This window comes from Paralichthys olivaceus, chromosome 8 (assembly GCF_024713975.1).
Source record: "Paralichthys olivaceus isolate ysfri-2021 chromosome 8, ASM2471397v2, whole genome shotgun sequence".
Lineage (NCBI taxonomy): Eukaryota > Metazoa > Chordata > Actinopteri > Pleuronectiformes > Paralichthyidae > Paralichthys > Paralichthys olivaceus.
The window spans coordinates 15,360,164-15,376,130 of NC_091100.1; the positions used below are offsets into that span (position 1 = coordinate 15,360,164).

The following is a 15,967-nucleotide window of genomic DNA, read 5'->3' on the forward strand; positions in this document are numbered from 1 at the left end:
ACTCATTTAGACATGCTTTGTAGATTTTCCTCCCACAGTAATGATAAAACAGAATAGGCAAGATATGTCACTAGACCAGCACATTGTGGACTTCAAATTTTGGAAACCTATTCTACTAGATTTTTGAAACAACAACAATAAAAATAAACGTTTTCTATCTCTATAGCAAGTTTAAAAGGAAAAAAAAAAGAAGTCAAAATAGGAAATAATTAAAGAAAAAAAAAATACAAATTAGAAAAGAGGAAAACCAATCAGTAAGATCAGAAGTACATGAAAATAAATACATAATAATAATAATAATTTGGATAATACCTTTCAGATCAAAGACAAAATGATAAAAATAATTGCAACCTTGTTAAATGTTCACGTTTGTCACTTGTGACTTGAGTGCAACACTTAAAATGATTTGCTTTAAGGGAAATGATATATTAATTATTTCACATGCAAGACATTGAATACACACTACAAAGATTTTAATGTTTGAACAGTTTAAAATTGATTGGATCATATCATCTCTATGATGATGGTGATGATGAGGATGATAACTTGAATTTATAAAGCGCCTTTCAAGAGACCAGAGGGCAAGAAAAACGTCAGATGATGATGAAGATTATTATTATTATTATTATTATTGTCATGATTGTTGTTACTGTTATTATTACACAGATCTGGGGACTTTAATACAGCCCACACGGTTTGAAAGGATTTCTGCCAGTAATAGAGACGAAGCCATTACTGTGAAGGGGCAGACAGGAAGTAGAAGACTCGACTGTGTCCACTTCACCTCTGGAGAAGTGACGGGGACCCACGGATGAGTGGACTCACTCTCGCCGGCTCCACCGTGAAGTTGACACGTCCGTGGATCCAGCTGCTGTGTCCGCTCCACACACACAGGACGGAGGAAGACTTTCCCACCACTCTCACTTGTATTCACATCGTGACGCCATCTCCCTGTGCGCACACCTCGCGCGGGATACGACTCCATGACACGAGCTGCAGCGATGTGTTCGCCCGGAACCAGGGGAATAACACAGTGAGCGACATTTCCACACAAAGGAGAGGAGACTTGCTGAATTAAACTTCCCACCATTTCTCCCGGAGGCGTGAAGGAGCACCCGTGGGCGCCTGTTCGGTCTGAAACAACCGACTCGACCCGCCGCTGCGCGCCGCTGGATGGGACGCACATAGAAGAAGGATAGAACATGTTTGGTCACCTGAAGTTGCAGGTCGGGAGGTCAACGACGATGTCAGGGGTCCAAGGTTTTGGGAAATGATTCCTGGCTGCACCGACGGCAAAATAATGGTCAGAAGATGTCTAGTGACGTTCAAGCCGTTCAGGTGAGATTCAAACACATTTCCCACCATGCTCTCCTCTCAGCCTCAAATACATCAGGGGTGGAATCACTAAAATGCAATACATGCTCCACGATGAGGATAGTATCACAATATATTGATTCTGCGATAATCATTTATATTCTAAACGATCATATACATCATGATACATGAACACAAAATGCCCCTGAAGAGGTAAAGTGCAGGATTTGTGTATTTATTCACTGTATTATGGTGTCAGTTTCACAGAGTTTGACACAAACTGAGATGAGACAATACACAAAGAAAAGAATCATCTCATCTTAGTGCCTCTTTAGTCTTTAACAAACACTAACTTGTCACTGTCCACATGTGCCATCATTCTAATGTAAAACATTCATAAACAGTCCAAACTCTATATATAAAGCTAAATATCAATAAATCTCAATATCAATATTTATCAATAATTGTGTCTCATGAGTCAGATTATTTGCCATATTAATCTTTTGTCCCTCATAATATATAAATATATACGTTATCACATAGATGGCCCAAAGCTGAACAGAAACACCAGTTAAGAAATGACCACACTAAGGTGTAAGGCAGTGTGTGTGTGTGTGTGTGTGTGTGTGTGTACTCATTGTTGTGTAGGGTTGAATATCGTTTGGATATCTCTTATACCGGTGCTGAATAGATACTTATAAAACCGTACTGGTGCCTAAACGGATTCAGAACAGATGCAGAACCGATTTTTTCTTGCCAAAGTCACAATTACAAATCACAAAATAAACAAAGCCTCACCCAATTACAATAATTTAACATAAAATTACAGTTTCAGTTCTTAAAACTTGTCATCAATAGTCTCCCCATCACAGTGTCGGCTGGTGTGCTTAGCATGGGGTCACGGAAGAAGTCAAACACGGAGCATCCGTTTGCTTTCAAATACATCTGTGCATCGCTAAGTGCTTCATTATGTCACGCTCCTCCCTTTACACACAGTTGTTTTCAAACATTTGCTGCATGTTCCAGTGTTTGAATCCTTTCACTTGGAATAAAAGCACACTTTATATTTAGCTTAAGAGCACGGTCAAACATACGTGAATGCAAAGCGAATATTACCAGTCAAAGGTCACCAAACTGGAACTCCACGTGAAGCCACCCAGCCATTTGCTGTCCGACAGGAGTCGCCTCCTGACTCCACAGATTGGAAGTGAACCGGAAGCAAAAGGTTCGCCACTGATATATTTGCATGTGTGACCAAGCGACGAGCTAACTGTGGGCCAACGTTATGTGTTGCAAGAGCCATGTTGACAGTGTGTCGCCACCAGATTTAAATAATATCAACTAGACACATGTGGTGATGTTCATGTTGCCTGTAGGCAGGGAAACTTCATTACAATGCTCAGGCACCAAAATCTTTGTTGTGATTTGGTCCTGTAGGTACTAACCGTTTAGGATTTTGATTTCCAACCCTTTTTAAATTTTCTTTAGGGCCTTTTTTCTAGTACTGTATAAGCCCTATATGCCCTATAGCTGCACAAACGTGTGTGTGTGTTTCTCAGCACTCACCCAAACACACGTCAGATGTTGATCTCCAGCAGATGACTTAGATTTAGATTCACACATTAAAAGATAAAGGGACAACCCACGGTGATAAATCATGAAGGAGGACTTGTAAATATAAATTATGCTGTGGCACCAGTCAGCCGAGCTCTAACTTAGTTTCTCACTGCATGGATAGCTCCATTATCACTGTGTGTGGCTTTGTTTGTGATGGTGTAGAGAAGGGAAACACATATTAACTGCTTAAACAGCTGATTCCTCCACAGTCCATTGGGCCATGCTGTGCCATTGAGCTTCATGGTATCTTATTTGATGGGTACTCTAATAATGACATCATTTGAAATCATTCAATAAATCATTTTTTCTGAATAACGAGAGTTGGAGATTAAAATCGGCACTGCTGGTACAAACCCATTTTCCATTTTGCAAATACTGTTTTGGATTTTCAAAACAATTTCCCCTCAGTGGTGGAGTGACGGTGCAGCAGCCATCCTTGATAACATGTGAAAAACTATAATAATAATAATTAATAAAATGTGTGTCAGGGATGGTTACATTCGTGCTGAACTGAATTTAGCTGCTATCTGCTCGGTAGACATTTATACATTCACATTTAATTGAGCAGCTCTGTGACAAAGCTGCACTAGCCTTGGCAGTGCAGACAGACCTGGAGAGCTCACTACAAGTAATTTTCATTTAGAATGAAACCAGATCTGCTGCCCTGAGCTCGGCGCTCCATTATTTGACCGTGAATGGTAGGTGTGCTGTCATTACATTTTGCCTTTATTAAATAGTTTTGTCAAGAAAAAAGAATAAAACCTGGGGAGAAATTAAGTTTCCTGGCAAAGGTTGAAAAAATTTCAACTGGGTGATATAGTGAAAAATGTCATCACGCTAAAAATGTTCATTCCATTGTCCATAATTTTGTGAATACATGTCAGTAACTATTTCTTTCGAGATTAAAGACTGATTGTTGCTCCTCCTTGTTGAAGAAATCAGTCAATTGTGGATCTCTCACTACGGTTTCACAATACAAAGATAGATATTGATTGAACTTCTGTTTTATTTCTATTGAAGCAAATTATATAACAATAATTATTGAGACTGGTTTGTTGCACAGGCCTATTGTGAATATGAATTTTAGATCACTAAAGCACCAGGACAGAAATAGTAGAAATGCTGCAGTGAATATGGAATATAAAAATCACCATCACCCCAAAATGAAGGCTATGTGCTGTCACCTTAAATTCCCAAATTTCTCCCAGACTTTTTGACTATTTGAGTTTCTAAGAAAAGTTTCTTGGAAAACACCACAAGTAACACCTACACCGTGGCTCCTCCACGCCTAGCAGAACTCCTTGCTTTTATATCATCTACCTAGAGGCATGTGTGAGGAAGCCAATTAGCTGATAGCAGATCTCTCCTTCTGATCCAATTATAGGGAGCAGAGCATTTATTTTAAGCCTGTTAATTAAAGACTCGTCAGGCAGGACCGGGGCCTAATCCTCTCATATCGCCCACCTAACGCCACTTTGTAAAACGGCTAAATGATAAGAGGGGAAACGATCGCCTTAGGCCAGCATCAGACCAGTTTCCACACACCCGCATGAGCTGACACTCACTTTTACTTTCATTTCCCCCCACCACTACTGTTCCTCTGTCCTGCAAACATACTTGAATCACAGACTGGTGATCACTAAAATCAGCCCTTTTTGCTTCATGCCCTTTTGCAGCCCCTTTATCAAATTTGTTACTGGGCCTCTTCATTTTTTCTTTTCGTGATCATACAAGGCACCAAGTGTGAGAGTGAAAAACAAGTAATGGTTCTTTTGAAATGTATTGTTCTGTCAGCTTCCACTTTCTTGGCTTGCTGACCATATAGTTGTATAGTAAGTGCATAATCCATGCAGGTATAATTATCTCTCCCATGGCTTCATGTTTATGACTAATAATCCTTTAAGCATAATGATTGTATGGGATTGGATTCACATCAGTTACTGTGTCGCTGCTCTGTGGTCCTTTGACAATGATTGAGCTATTCAATTCATTCCTCAATATGCCTTGAACAGATGGGGGTAATATTTCATTATTTCATAATAGGAAAGCATCCCAGGAGGGATACTGTTCTGCTGTATGAGAAAAACAGAGTGATGCTGAGACTGTTGTGAATTAAGTGTAACTATGGTTTTCTTGTGTTTTCATTGTAAAGTTATGGCACTCCAGAGAGCACATGCCTCCACCACGTCCCAACAGTCCCCTTAAATCCAATCAATATTCACCAAATGGCACACACTCATAGGCATCAGTTTCCTAAATATGCCTGTTTTTTCAAGATCTGTATCTGTGTCAACATTGAATGGGTTCTTTCTTGGTCCCTGTCTCATCTTTTTACCAAGTTTTGTGGAAATCTGTTTAGTAGATTTTGTGTAATCCTGTTGACAATGAAACAAACCAACCAAAAACATCCCAGCTGACAGGAGTGAGAATATAATCTCGTTGATGGAGGTAAATATTAATAAAGAAATGCAGGAAGAGCTGTTGACTTGCTGAAATCCTGATGATCACAGTGATCATCACATTAAAGTGTCTAATAATCTGCCTCCACCAGCACCAAATCAAGACGATAATCATAATTGAGAACTCTCTTTGTCTTGTTCCCAGTGTAATCAGCACTGTAATTCATCAGATGCAATTCCCGCTCAAAGTGGAGTCTGATCACTTTGCTTACAGAAGGTTCAGAAGATAAATGACCAGTTTAACTGTAATGACTGTACAACTGCTTTACCTTTGGGAATGATCAGATAATTGTTATCACGCTTGATGCAACCCATTAGACAAGAGCCTTGATGATAATGATTCTTCGTTACCAACATTTTTTTTTGTGTTGTGCGGGGATAAAAAAGTTTCCTCTTCAAGAAATTGCATTCCTCTGTCTGTCCTTGAAGCCATTTGAGTGTATTACAATCCAGGGCAAGACACATCGGCTCTGTCTTGGAATATAAAGTCACACTGGGAGCCTGCCAAAACACAGAGCTCTATACTTAACAGATTATTCAACATCATCTTGATCTTGTTGGGTCATCAGATCAATCTGGCAAATGTTCTTTTAAGTGGCCATTCATGCGTTGGTGTTGATAGGAACTCATTTCTGACGGCCTCATCAATATTAAGAGGTTCTGCTCTGAACTTTGCGTGACTGGAGCTACTCAACATTCCAGGAAGTGCTGCCAGATTTCACATTGGGCCGCACATTCAAGCAAACAAGCCCTCGTCTGGCTTTGAAGAGAAAGCAATAGTTATGAATAATGCATTCATTTGTTAAGTTAAGATCAAAATTTCCAACCTCAGCTGCAAAAGTTAAAAGTTTAAAGGTTAACCTTTGCAGGGCAGGCCTGAACCTACGAAGTGTATTGGGAAATTACATAACAAAGCTCCTGGGAGTTATTCTTCCTCCTGCTGTTTTATTACATTCCAACCACTGCTTGAGATGCAGTCCTCATATGCTGGAGATTTTAGAACAAATATACTGTATTTAGCCTAACCAATAATTAATGAAACCATAGTCTCCATATAAAGATGGTCGACATGATGGCTCCCAGAATGTGAAGCTAAATCATCTTAATTGTCCCCTGGTGGCTGGCTGCAGTAAAGGTCATAAACCCCAATGCTCCATGTTAGTGGATTAGAGTGTGGACACCCAACCCGAGAAGCTCTCGCCTTGGTTCAGAGAAAGATTTAGAAATAATATTTGTGGTTGGGTTGGTCACGCTGGCTTGGCCAGATTTTTTTTACATTGCACTTGTCTTTAAAAGGGTAAAACAAGCAATTCCAATAAGTTGGGACACAGGAAACAGATTGCAAAGTGGAGACACATCGTCCATCTTTATGTTCAGTCCATGAATGAATCTTGGGGAAATTGTTTTAGCTTCTAAAAAAATGTGGTGTAAGTACCAGACTGTCAGCCATTCTGTGTTACATAAGAATCTTCTCTTGTGGGGTATTGGACTTGTTAGTCATGGAGGCTGACAGGTATTTTGTCCAGTGGTTACGATTCACAGACTGCTTTGCCTCTCTGGTTCCCTTAAGAGTCTCAGCATAATAAGATAACCTTTGATCCATATACACTGAAGAGAGAAGCTTAACAAGGGCAGGATTTACACGGATACAAAAGACCGGATTTTCAACTCTTTTAAGTCAAAGATCTGATTCTCTCATGGCTGTCTAACAAGGGAGAACCCACACACCTCTCTTTTTTTCCCTCCCTCTGAGGAAAGGTAGCTTTTCAAATATAAGATCTCCGACACAGTGTAGTACAGCAGAAGTTTATATGCTACAAAGGCAGGTCTGCAGTATAGATGTGAGTCTCCACTCCTGAAGGATTTTCACAATATGATGCTTTGGCACCCAGCAGGCAACTTTATTAACAACACAGTGAACTGACTTGTATTTGATATCTCTAGATGCCAGTAACTCGCACAGTGAAGAAACAATTTCATTGTATGTTGTTGTTGAGCTACTTTTGTGTTGTAAAGAGAAGTGAGACTTAACTTGGCATTTTAGCTATCTTTACACTCTTATTCACCTTAAACACCCTAATGTTTTGGGCTATCTGTGTGTGGCTTCTGATATTTCCGAAATACCATTCATTTTGCCTCTACTTGGTGACAATCTGATTTCCCTTACTTTATCCCTTGTGTTAGCTTTAGGGCCAAGCAATGATATCAGAACATTAAAAGGTCTCCAGTGTCTTTTAGCTTCAAGTTTTTACTTTTCTGCATGCGATCATTGCTTTGTTTATCCATCACCTTCAAGAAGTTTCTATCCTCCCCTCATCCTTTGCTTGCTGCCACATTCTCCCTCGTCTTTGCATCTCTATTTACAGATCCTCTTTTTTTTTTTTTTCATTCTTTTCTGTAAAACCTGTCTTCCATCATTGCCGGCCTAAATTATTCTTTTGGTTTTTCAAATCTCTCACCCTAAATCCACTCCTTTGTCTGCCTCAAAATATCTTACCTCTCTTATCTCTCTCCTCAACTTTATTTATTCCCCCACCACTCTAAAAATCTATTTACCTGCCATCACATGAATATATATATATATATATATATATATTATAAATATTACATAAATATGTTGGTTTTATATGAACTCCCCTTTAATCGATCCCCCTCTGTCCTTCCCTTGTGTTGCAGGATATTCGTGGTGGGTATAGGCTTCTTCAGCCTCTGCTTTCTAATGACCTCTCTGGGGGGGCAGTTCTCAGCCAAGAGACTGGCGGACTCCCCCTTCACCATCCGCACAGAAGGTAATGACATGTGCTGTGTGTCTGTGCCAGTTTTCCTCTTTATGAATGAGCTGAAATGTTGTAACGTCACTGCATACTGAGGGGCCATAAATCTGAGTGGTGTTGCTGGTGGTTCACTGCCACGTGCCACCTGGTCAAAGCCCCTGTCACTGGACACCACTAATGAAATATTCTGGACTATCAAGATGAAGAAAGTAATTTAACGGAGTAAACTTAATTTCCTTTGGACAACCAGTGAATTTGTTAAACTTTGCATTCATAATATCAGCAGAAAAGCTGTTTTTTTCCGGAGTGGTGAGAGATAAATCAACATGCTTATAAAAAAAGATTTACTGTGTATGGCAAGTGGGACATAAACTAGAGAGGCCAGCCAGAAGCTTAGAAATCACCGGTCCAATACCCAGCAGTGACGACAGAGTGGGCAGCTAATATTATATCTGGGTTTCACCCTCATTTCCCCAAGGATTCTGCACTGCACTGCACTGACGGCAGCCCTGTTCCCTCTCTAACACAAAGTGGGGCTGTGTGTGGGACTGAAATATTTGAAAAAGCATGTGAATATACTGTATATGTTTGGTGAGCAGTTCTTCTCTCAGCTGACAGTGCTTTACACCAAGACAAAACACTAGAAACTATGCATAATTCACAACAGGATTATTCTTCTTAATGGTCAAAACTCACTCCACTCTTACCTCGCTCCCTCTTTGATGACTTCAGACGAGCGATAAGCAGTCCAGTCTAAAATGTATTTTACAGATCCCCTCACTCAGGATTTTCTTTGAGACTTGGCGTCACATGGGAGTCCATTAAAGCGAGACTATAAAGCCTTTGCTCTAGCCACAAGTGGAAATTATGGTATGATTGGATTTGATTTGGATTTCCCAGCATTTCCTGTGTGCCTGAGCTGATAACAGAAAACTAACATTTGCCTCTGGTTGTGCCTGATCTAATAAGGCTGTAATAACCAGTATAAGAAAGAATGTGATATGAGCAAGGACAAACTTTAAACTCAACACGTTACAAGTGTAACTATGGGAACATGCAGTGTGTAAAAGCAGGGTGAGATTTTTTGAGGACAGCTATGGTCAGATGTCTGAGCTTGCTTAGTTAAAGAAACTGAGAGCAGCGCAAAATGCATTAGAAATGACCTGCAACATCACCCACACTCTAAAGGTACTTTCACATCCTCCTTGTTTGTTCTGGACCTTCTGACTTATTAGCTCAGTATGAACCAAAATAACAGATGTGAAAGGTGCCTTTAGGACCTTGCTCCAGACCAGTGGACCAATATGTAGTCTGACTAAAAGGAGGTAGTCTCGGTCAACATTAAACTAAACAATGGTTTGGTTTGTTCACAGCGTGAAAACACTTTTTGGAAAGTTTGGACTTTCCACCACTTGCAGGAAAACATACAATAGAAGAGAAAGAAGCTTAATAGGCATTCAGATTGCTTACAGCCTGCAACAATGTGTATTTTGAACAATGAGGAAGTTCATTTGCCTCTTTAGAACTAGTGTTGAACACTGCACCGGAAGTGTGTGATGCTCGTAATGATTTAACAGTGGCAACCAAATCAATGAAATGACCTGGTTCATTAATTCTCTCAATTTAAACAGACTGCTTCCCACTGCACTGATAACAAGGACCCCTGTTTACAAATGAATCTATGTAAATATTGGGTAGAAGCAGCCTACGTAGGTGATAAGGACAGGATGTAGGTATGTCAAACAAAATTCCACGCCCTTAATAAGAGTGTGAAACCATTTGTCCGCAAACACAAATGTCATATAAGCACAACCCTAAAAACCATGGATCTTTCTATATAACTGCCTACTGCACAGTGGTTGTTGTGCTCGTGTGGCGTGGACATTGAAGCCTGTGTCTGGCAAAGCCATATCTCACCAGTGAAACATTATTAACACATTGCCAGTCTGTAATATCACATAACCTAGAGGGACAGTTGACTGTCACTGGCAAGACGGGGGGGGGGGAGGTGCTGTTGTAATCTCCTGCTGTACAAGGTGCGAAGATAGAAAGCCAGAGTCGTTTCATGGAGGCCGACCACTTCTACTGAGTTAAAACTAGAAATCTCGGGTTTTGTTTGTAACCCGCGTGAATGCTTTTTGTGGTCGAGGCATGTCATGCATCAGTTTGCTTGCATGTGAGTGCAAGTAACAAAAAACAGAATGGAGCTGAAGTGTGACTCAGTCAGGTGTTGGTGTATGCGAGCATGTGTTGTAATCAGTCACAGTGAAAGATGAGCCAGTGAAAATGGAAACAGAAAATAACAGATGTAACTGAATGCAGGGATGAAGAAACATTTAAAATCAGGTGCAGTGTGTGTGTGTGTGTGTGAGATAATGGAACCGAGGAGGGGGTCATTTGGGATTACTGTGTTTGTGATAAATTGAGATTACTGTTTGTCTGATAAATTAGGATTAGTGTGTATGTGTCAGTGTTTCTTACTCAAATGTACTTGATTAATCAACTACTCATGCGATGCAGCCTGGGAAGACATCTGGAGCAAGCTCATTAAAACGGTGAAGTGTCCAACTGTGCTTCCCCTGAGGAGCTTACTTGTGTGTGTGTGTGTGTGTGTGTGTGTGTGTGTGTGTGTGTGTGTGTGTGTGTGTGTGTGTGTGTGTGTGTGTGTGTGTGTCTGCATGCATTTGTGTGTATCCATTTATGTATTTAAACACTTTTCTGCTTGTCTGCGCACAAAACATCTCCAGTATCCCTATCATCTACAGCGTGTGTGTGACCCACTGCATCACCCTCTTCTCTCCCTTATGCAGTGTCTCTGTGGTCTTCTACCACACACTGTTTTTCGCAGCTTCCTCCTTTTGTTTGTGTTTTTATGTATGTTTGTGATGAACCGGCAGGAAATTGGCTGTTCAATGGGGCGACAGCAGCAATGTGGGACAAGATTGAGACCAGAGAGACTGAGCGACCGTTCCATCTGCTCTTTGAAAATCAGACCCAAAAAAAACAACGGGCTCTTTCATTAAGCCTCCACACGCCACCTGCAGACACACACACACACACACACACACACACACACAGTTTTCCACTGTGTTTCATTAAGTACATGTAGTTTCTGGCATAGGGAAACATTCACCATCTTGCATTGCACAGTTTTCAATGAATCATGCAAAGCTGAACTATGTAATTTAGTGGTGAATTTATCATTTGGATAATTTTCATTTCACCTGATTTAACTTTGCTGTTCATCTTTTTTAGTCATAACCGCGTTTGTGACCACCTGACAGATGCCAAGAGAGGGCTGGTACTGAAGGTAATCGTTCAAGCCAGCAAATGATAATTTCACTTGAAGGCTGTTTCTTTGGCGGCTGCCTTCGGCTCTCTCACTCTCTCTCAAACATGACCTCTAAATGGAAACACTTCGTTGCAACAATGGGGTGGGTGTGCTTCTTAAAAAGGTCAGTGTTTCCTCAATGATGATGAATTTGGGAATTTTAAGTCTTTTCATACACAGCAGACATTGTAAGCTCAACTTAATCTGCATCAGTTTTGTCCCTAAAAGCCATCAGCAATATTTCAGTCATTACTGTCCACTTCTATAATTCCGAAATCTTCCTGGTGTTAAAAGAGTGTGTGTGTTGAAGTTGTCTGATGCAGCAGCTGTCATACAGCTCATCATCATCCATCATGTGTTGACAATACAGCATCAGGATCACAGTATTAGACAAGTGCCTCTTTTGTAAAATCACAGCATTTCATCTCACAATGTGCTGCAGTCATTTTTATCCAGATATGAGCTTGTTGTTTGCAAATGGCAACAACCAAATTTGTGTAGGGCTTTGTCACCTTAGCGGGAGTTGCACAGATAGCGATTGTTGTATTAGCTGATTTTCGCCGCCACCTCTCGCTTCTCTGGATTATCGGCTTCCACCGGCAGTCCAGAGTGCTGGGTTTTCGCTCAAACCCCCCTCTCTCCTCAGTCACTGACAAACAGCTGCGAGCGGGAGATGGAGAGAGGTAGAGGCTCAATGTGAAAATGAGAAGAATGGAGTATGTAGAGGGAGGTGGAAGTAGAATGGAGAGAAGAGATTTCTATAGGAGACTAATGAAAAGATAGATAAAAGGTATAATAATTAGGATTTCTTTCCCTAGATTAAAATAAATCAGACATAAGAGAGATGTAAGTTTGATCAAAGACCCTCCCTGTGGAGCTTGTTCATACTCTGCAATTCAGTACTTTAACAAGGACCCATGACAGTCCCTTTACCCTAAGCATGTTACTCACTACACTGTTTGTTGAATCTGAAAGACTCTGGGTGGGTCCCTGATGGGAGAGAGAATATAAATTTATATTTCTGTGTGAGTAATACATTTTACATTCCTCTCATCTGTGTGTTTATTGGCTAAATGCTTACGAAAACTGTCATTCACACTCTGTAATTTATAAAATGAAGATTTATAATTGCTCCAAGGAGAGCACTGTTTACATCCAAGCGGGAGCCGAGACAAATCGTTGTTTGATTTGCTTTAAACTCAGTTCTGTGATGTCTGTCTGAAAGTTTCCATGCCACCAGTCAGAAAAAGACTCACTCCAATGTGTCACACTCCCAAAATACATTTTGCTGTCGTCCTAATAGGACCTCAGCGGAGAGTTTACACACACGATGGTAAACGCAGCTTACGGGCAGATACTTACTCATCCTGCATACATTAACACATGTGTACATCAGTATGCAGTAACTGGTTCAGGTTGAGACCGGCATACAGCCCTGCTCTGTGGTCCCCTTTCATGTTTTTTTCAAGCTGGATGTTCATCTCTATCACACATTCCCTGCAGTTGTGTTTCCTTCCCATCACTTCATGTCGAACAAATCTGGCATGACAATCTTTCGCGTGTGTGTGGCGCTAGGTGCAGCAGTGAAGCCACTCCGGGAGTACACTGTATCAGTGCATGCGTAGCCCGGGGAGTTTGAATGGACTGCGTGTGTGTTCGTGTTTACATCTGGGTTCCTGAGTGTGTGATTCTCTCTGGTCACACTTTCAACTAAGTGCTAGAAATATAGACTGGCTTTGGAGTGAGCGACTGAATGCATATGTGTGTCTGTCTGTTTCAGTAGTTGTATATTCCTGACAGTACAAACATCTAATAGACAAGTCAATGTTTCATAATCCAAATGGAGGAAATGATTCACATTAGATTCAACTTGACAAAATACCTGAATATCAAAAGATGGTTTTACTCATAATTTAAGGCTGGTTTATTATAAAGTTTAGATTAAAGACTCAGTGTGAAGGATTTAGTGACATCTAGTTGTAAGGTTGTAGATCACAACCAACTAAATACCCCTCCCTCTTCCCTACCCTTGCAAATGTGTTGGAGAACCTGTAGTGGACTTCAGGAAACATAAAAATAGGCCTCTCTGGAGCCATTCTTGGTTGTAAAAATTGGTGGTGCAACATAGCAGACACTGCTACACGTAAATCATAAATTCTTCAACTCCACATTGTAGCTTGTTGCTTGTCTCCACTCTTAACCATGAAATGGTGAAATACAGGGAGAGGAAATGTATACAACCCTTTTGGTAGGAGACACTTATAACTTATTATGATGATTCCTCAACATCTTCCCACTCGTGAACTCTGCCTGTAAAGACCAAACCAAAAGCAGCTATAAAGGGGAGAATTAAAGCTATGCTGGTATGAGCAGAATCATTTCAAGAGAAGAGGAAGTATTTTTCCTATTGAGAGGATATATTGGCCTTAGTGGTTTCCATGGTGCTTAGATATCACCAAATGGCTGCCATATTTTGTTTTCGAGAAAGTTAAGTCCAGTCATATACGCATATATGAAAGAATTTAACATTTATAAGATGCAGTCATGCAGACAAAGCTTTGCTCTCTGAGAACGAATATCAGTGAAGCAATGACGACAGCACTCAAAGCCCATTAGACTCAAAAACATAAACTTTATAATAGTTAAAAAGAAAAATACAGCACCCAAAACCTAGAACCAAGGAAGAGGTTGGGGTGAAGGCAGCTCTCAAAGAAATGCTGTTGATATGATCGTACAGTTATCAGCAGAGTGAGAGAAATCAGGAGCGGTGTCAGGCCATAATTGCCACATGTGATTGGATATAGTCAGCTGGTAAGCCGAGCAGCTGTTGAATGAGCCACTGATGGCAAAGCATATTAAAGAACTGATGAATCAGCTTACACAAGCACAACTGCAGTGCTCTGACTGACCCAACGCTACACTGTGCTCCTCATTTGTGAGGGTAACACAAACAGCCCCTGTGCAGCTTGGACTAACAATCACCAGCATTAGGCTTAGATTCCTGACACAATGACACAATCACATATGCATTGGTTGCTGTGTGTTATTGAGATTTTAACAATCAATGCACACATTCTTGATCATGTCCATATGTGCGACCTGCACCATCACTGACCTCTTCTGTCCCATGGAGGATGATTTATGGTTACACTATAGGACAAAGGTCATGGTCACTGGACATTACATTCCCCATCACTGTAACTATACCAATCCACTAACACACACATTATATCCACCACCCACAAGTGCTATATTTTGGAATTTGGGCTGCATCTGTTGAACACACCTGGACTGCTACACCTCTTTTCTCCAACTTTCTTTCCCGTCTTTGCAAACTTCAGGACAGTCACCATGTTTTTTCCTCCCAAGGCAATTCCTAACAACAATACATATTAATGAGAAAGCCTATCCAATTTGCAAATGGAGAGGGCCATTGTTCTGACCTGAGTGCTTTTACCCGGTCATAAATGAGAAATTTCTCCACAGCACATTATATTATGGTTATGTCTGTGGGAAGGTTACTCTGCAGCAATATGCTGTCTCAATTACCCAGCCAGCATCAAGCTTTGTCTACAGGTCTCTAGCTCATCATCTCCTCTGCCATAAGCTGGCTATTTTCCTTGGTCCTGATGGGTCATACTCAAGCGTGCATGTGCTTCCTCTCTGCAGATATACTTTAATGGTGTTTACGAAGCCATGGCCTGTGTTGCCTAACGGTTTTGGGAAGCTATGACTACTGATTGTATTATGTCTGTGTTGACAATAAAGGCGGCTGTTTGTCTGGTTTCTTTGCTGGTGTGGCTGATAAAGTCGTAAAGCACACCAAGCATGACTTGAGATTATTTCTTTCCTCAAGCTCACCTCTTTTTCCCCCGCCACTTTCTCCTTCCCTCCAGCTCCTCATTCTCACTCATGTCTTTCCCTGGGAGATGAATATATTGTGAATAATTGCAAGCTGTAGCTTTTTTTCTGTGTTTCTTCTGCTCCTTTTTTTTTTTTGAATTCGGTTGGACAGTTCCTCCATGGCCAAAAAAGACACTTCTGCCTTTGTCTAATAAGTCTGACAGTGATGATCACTGCAATGCAGGGGGATCTATTTATCAGATACAAAGTGTGTAGTGGAAGTGGGTGAGGAAACATTTTATTTGGAAACTTTTCAGAATGTTCTAGGTGAAAGATTTGACTGAAAAAAAAAAAAATCAAGCTTGGTTTCAGATGGTTACCAGACAACCAGCCCGTCAGCTTTTTTAATGTGCAGTTGACCCTGTGTTGACTTTTCGTCTGTTGACCAACATCTAAAATGATCTTCTTTGATTTGAAATATGATGCAAAGGCATCAGACCCTAAGATACTAATGCTAAATATCACATTTTAAAATTATCAGATCATTGTTATTATATTATTGGTCTCATAATTAGAATATTATAAAGAAATGAGACCTTCGTCATGATGCTGGAAAGCCTTTGTGGGCT

The 15,967-nt window shown here is 40.6% G+C and overlaps 1 protein-coding gene across 1 annotated transcript in view; it reads left to right on the forward strand.

The window, feature by feature from the left end:
* The first annotated feature begins 731 nt into the window (after window positions 1-731).
* The window catches only part of LOC109627726 (alpha-1,6-mannosylglycoprotein 6-beta-N-acetylglucosaminyltransferase B-like), a 100,973-nt gene continuing 85,737 nt past the window's right edge, over window positions 732-15,967 (forward strand). Inside the window, exons 1-2 of the mRNA XM_069530662.1 lie at window positions 732-1,338; window positions 8,067-8,179. Coding sequence (XP_069386763.1) covers window positions 1,271-1,338; window positions 8,067-8,179 — 181 coding nt within the window. The 5' untranslated portion in view covers window positions 732-1,270. The remainder of the gene's footprint in view (window positions 1,339-8,066; window positions 8,180-15,967) is intronic.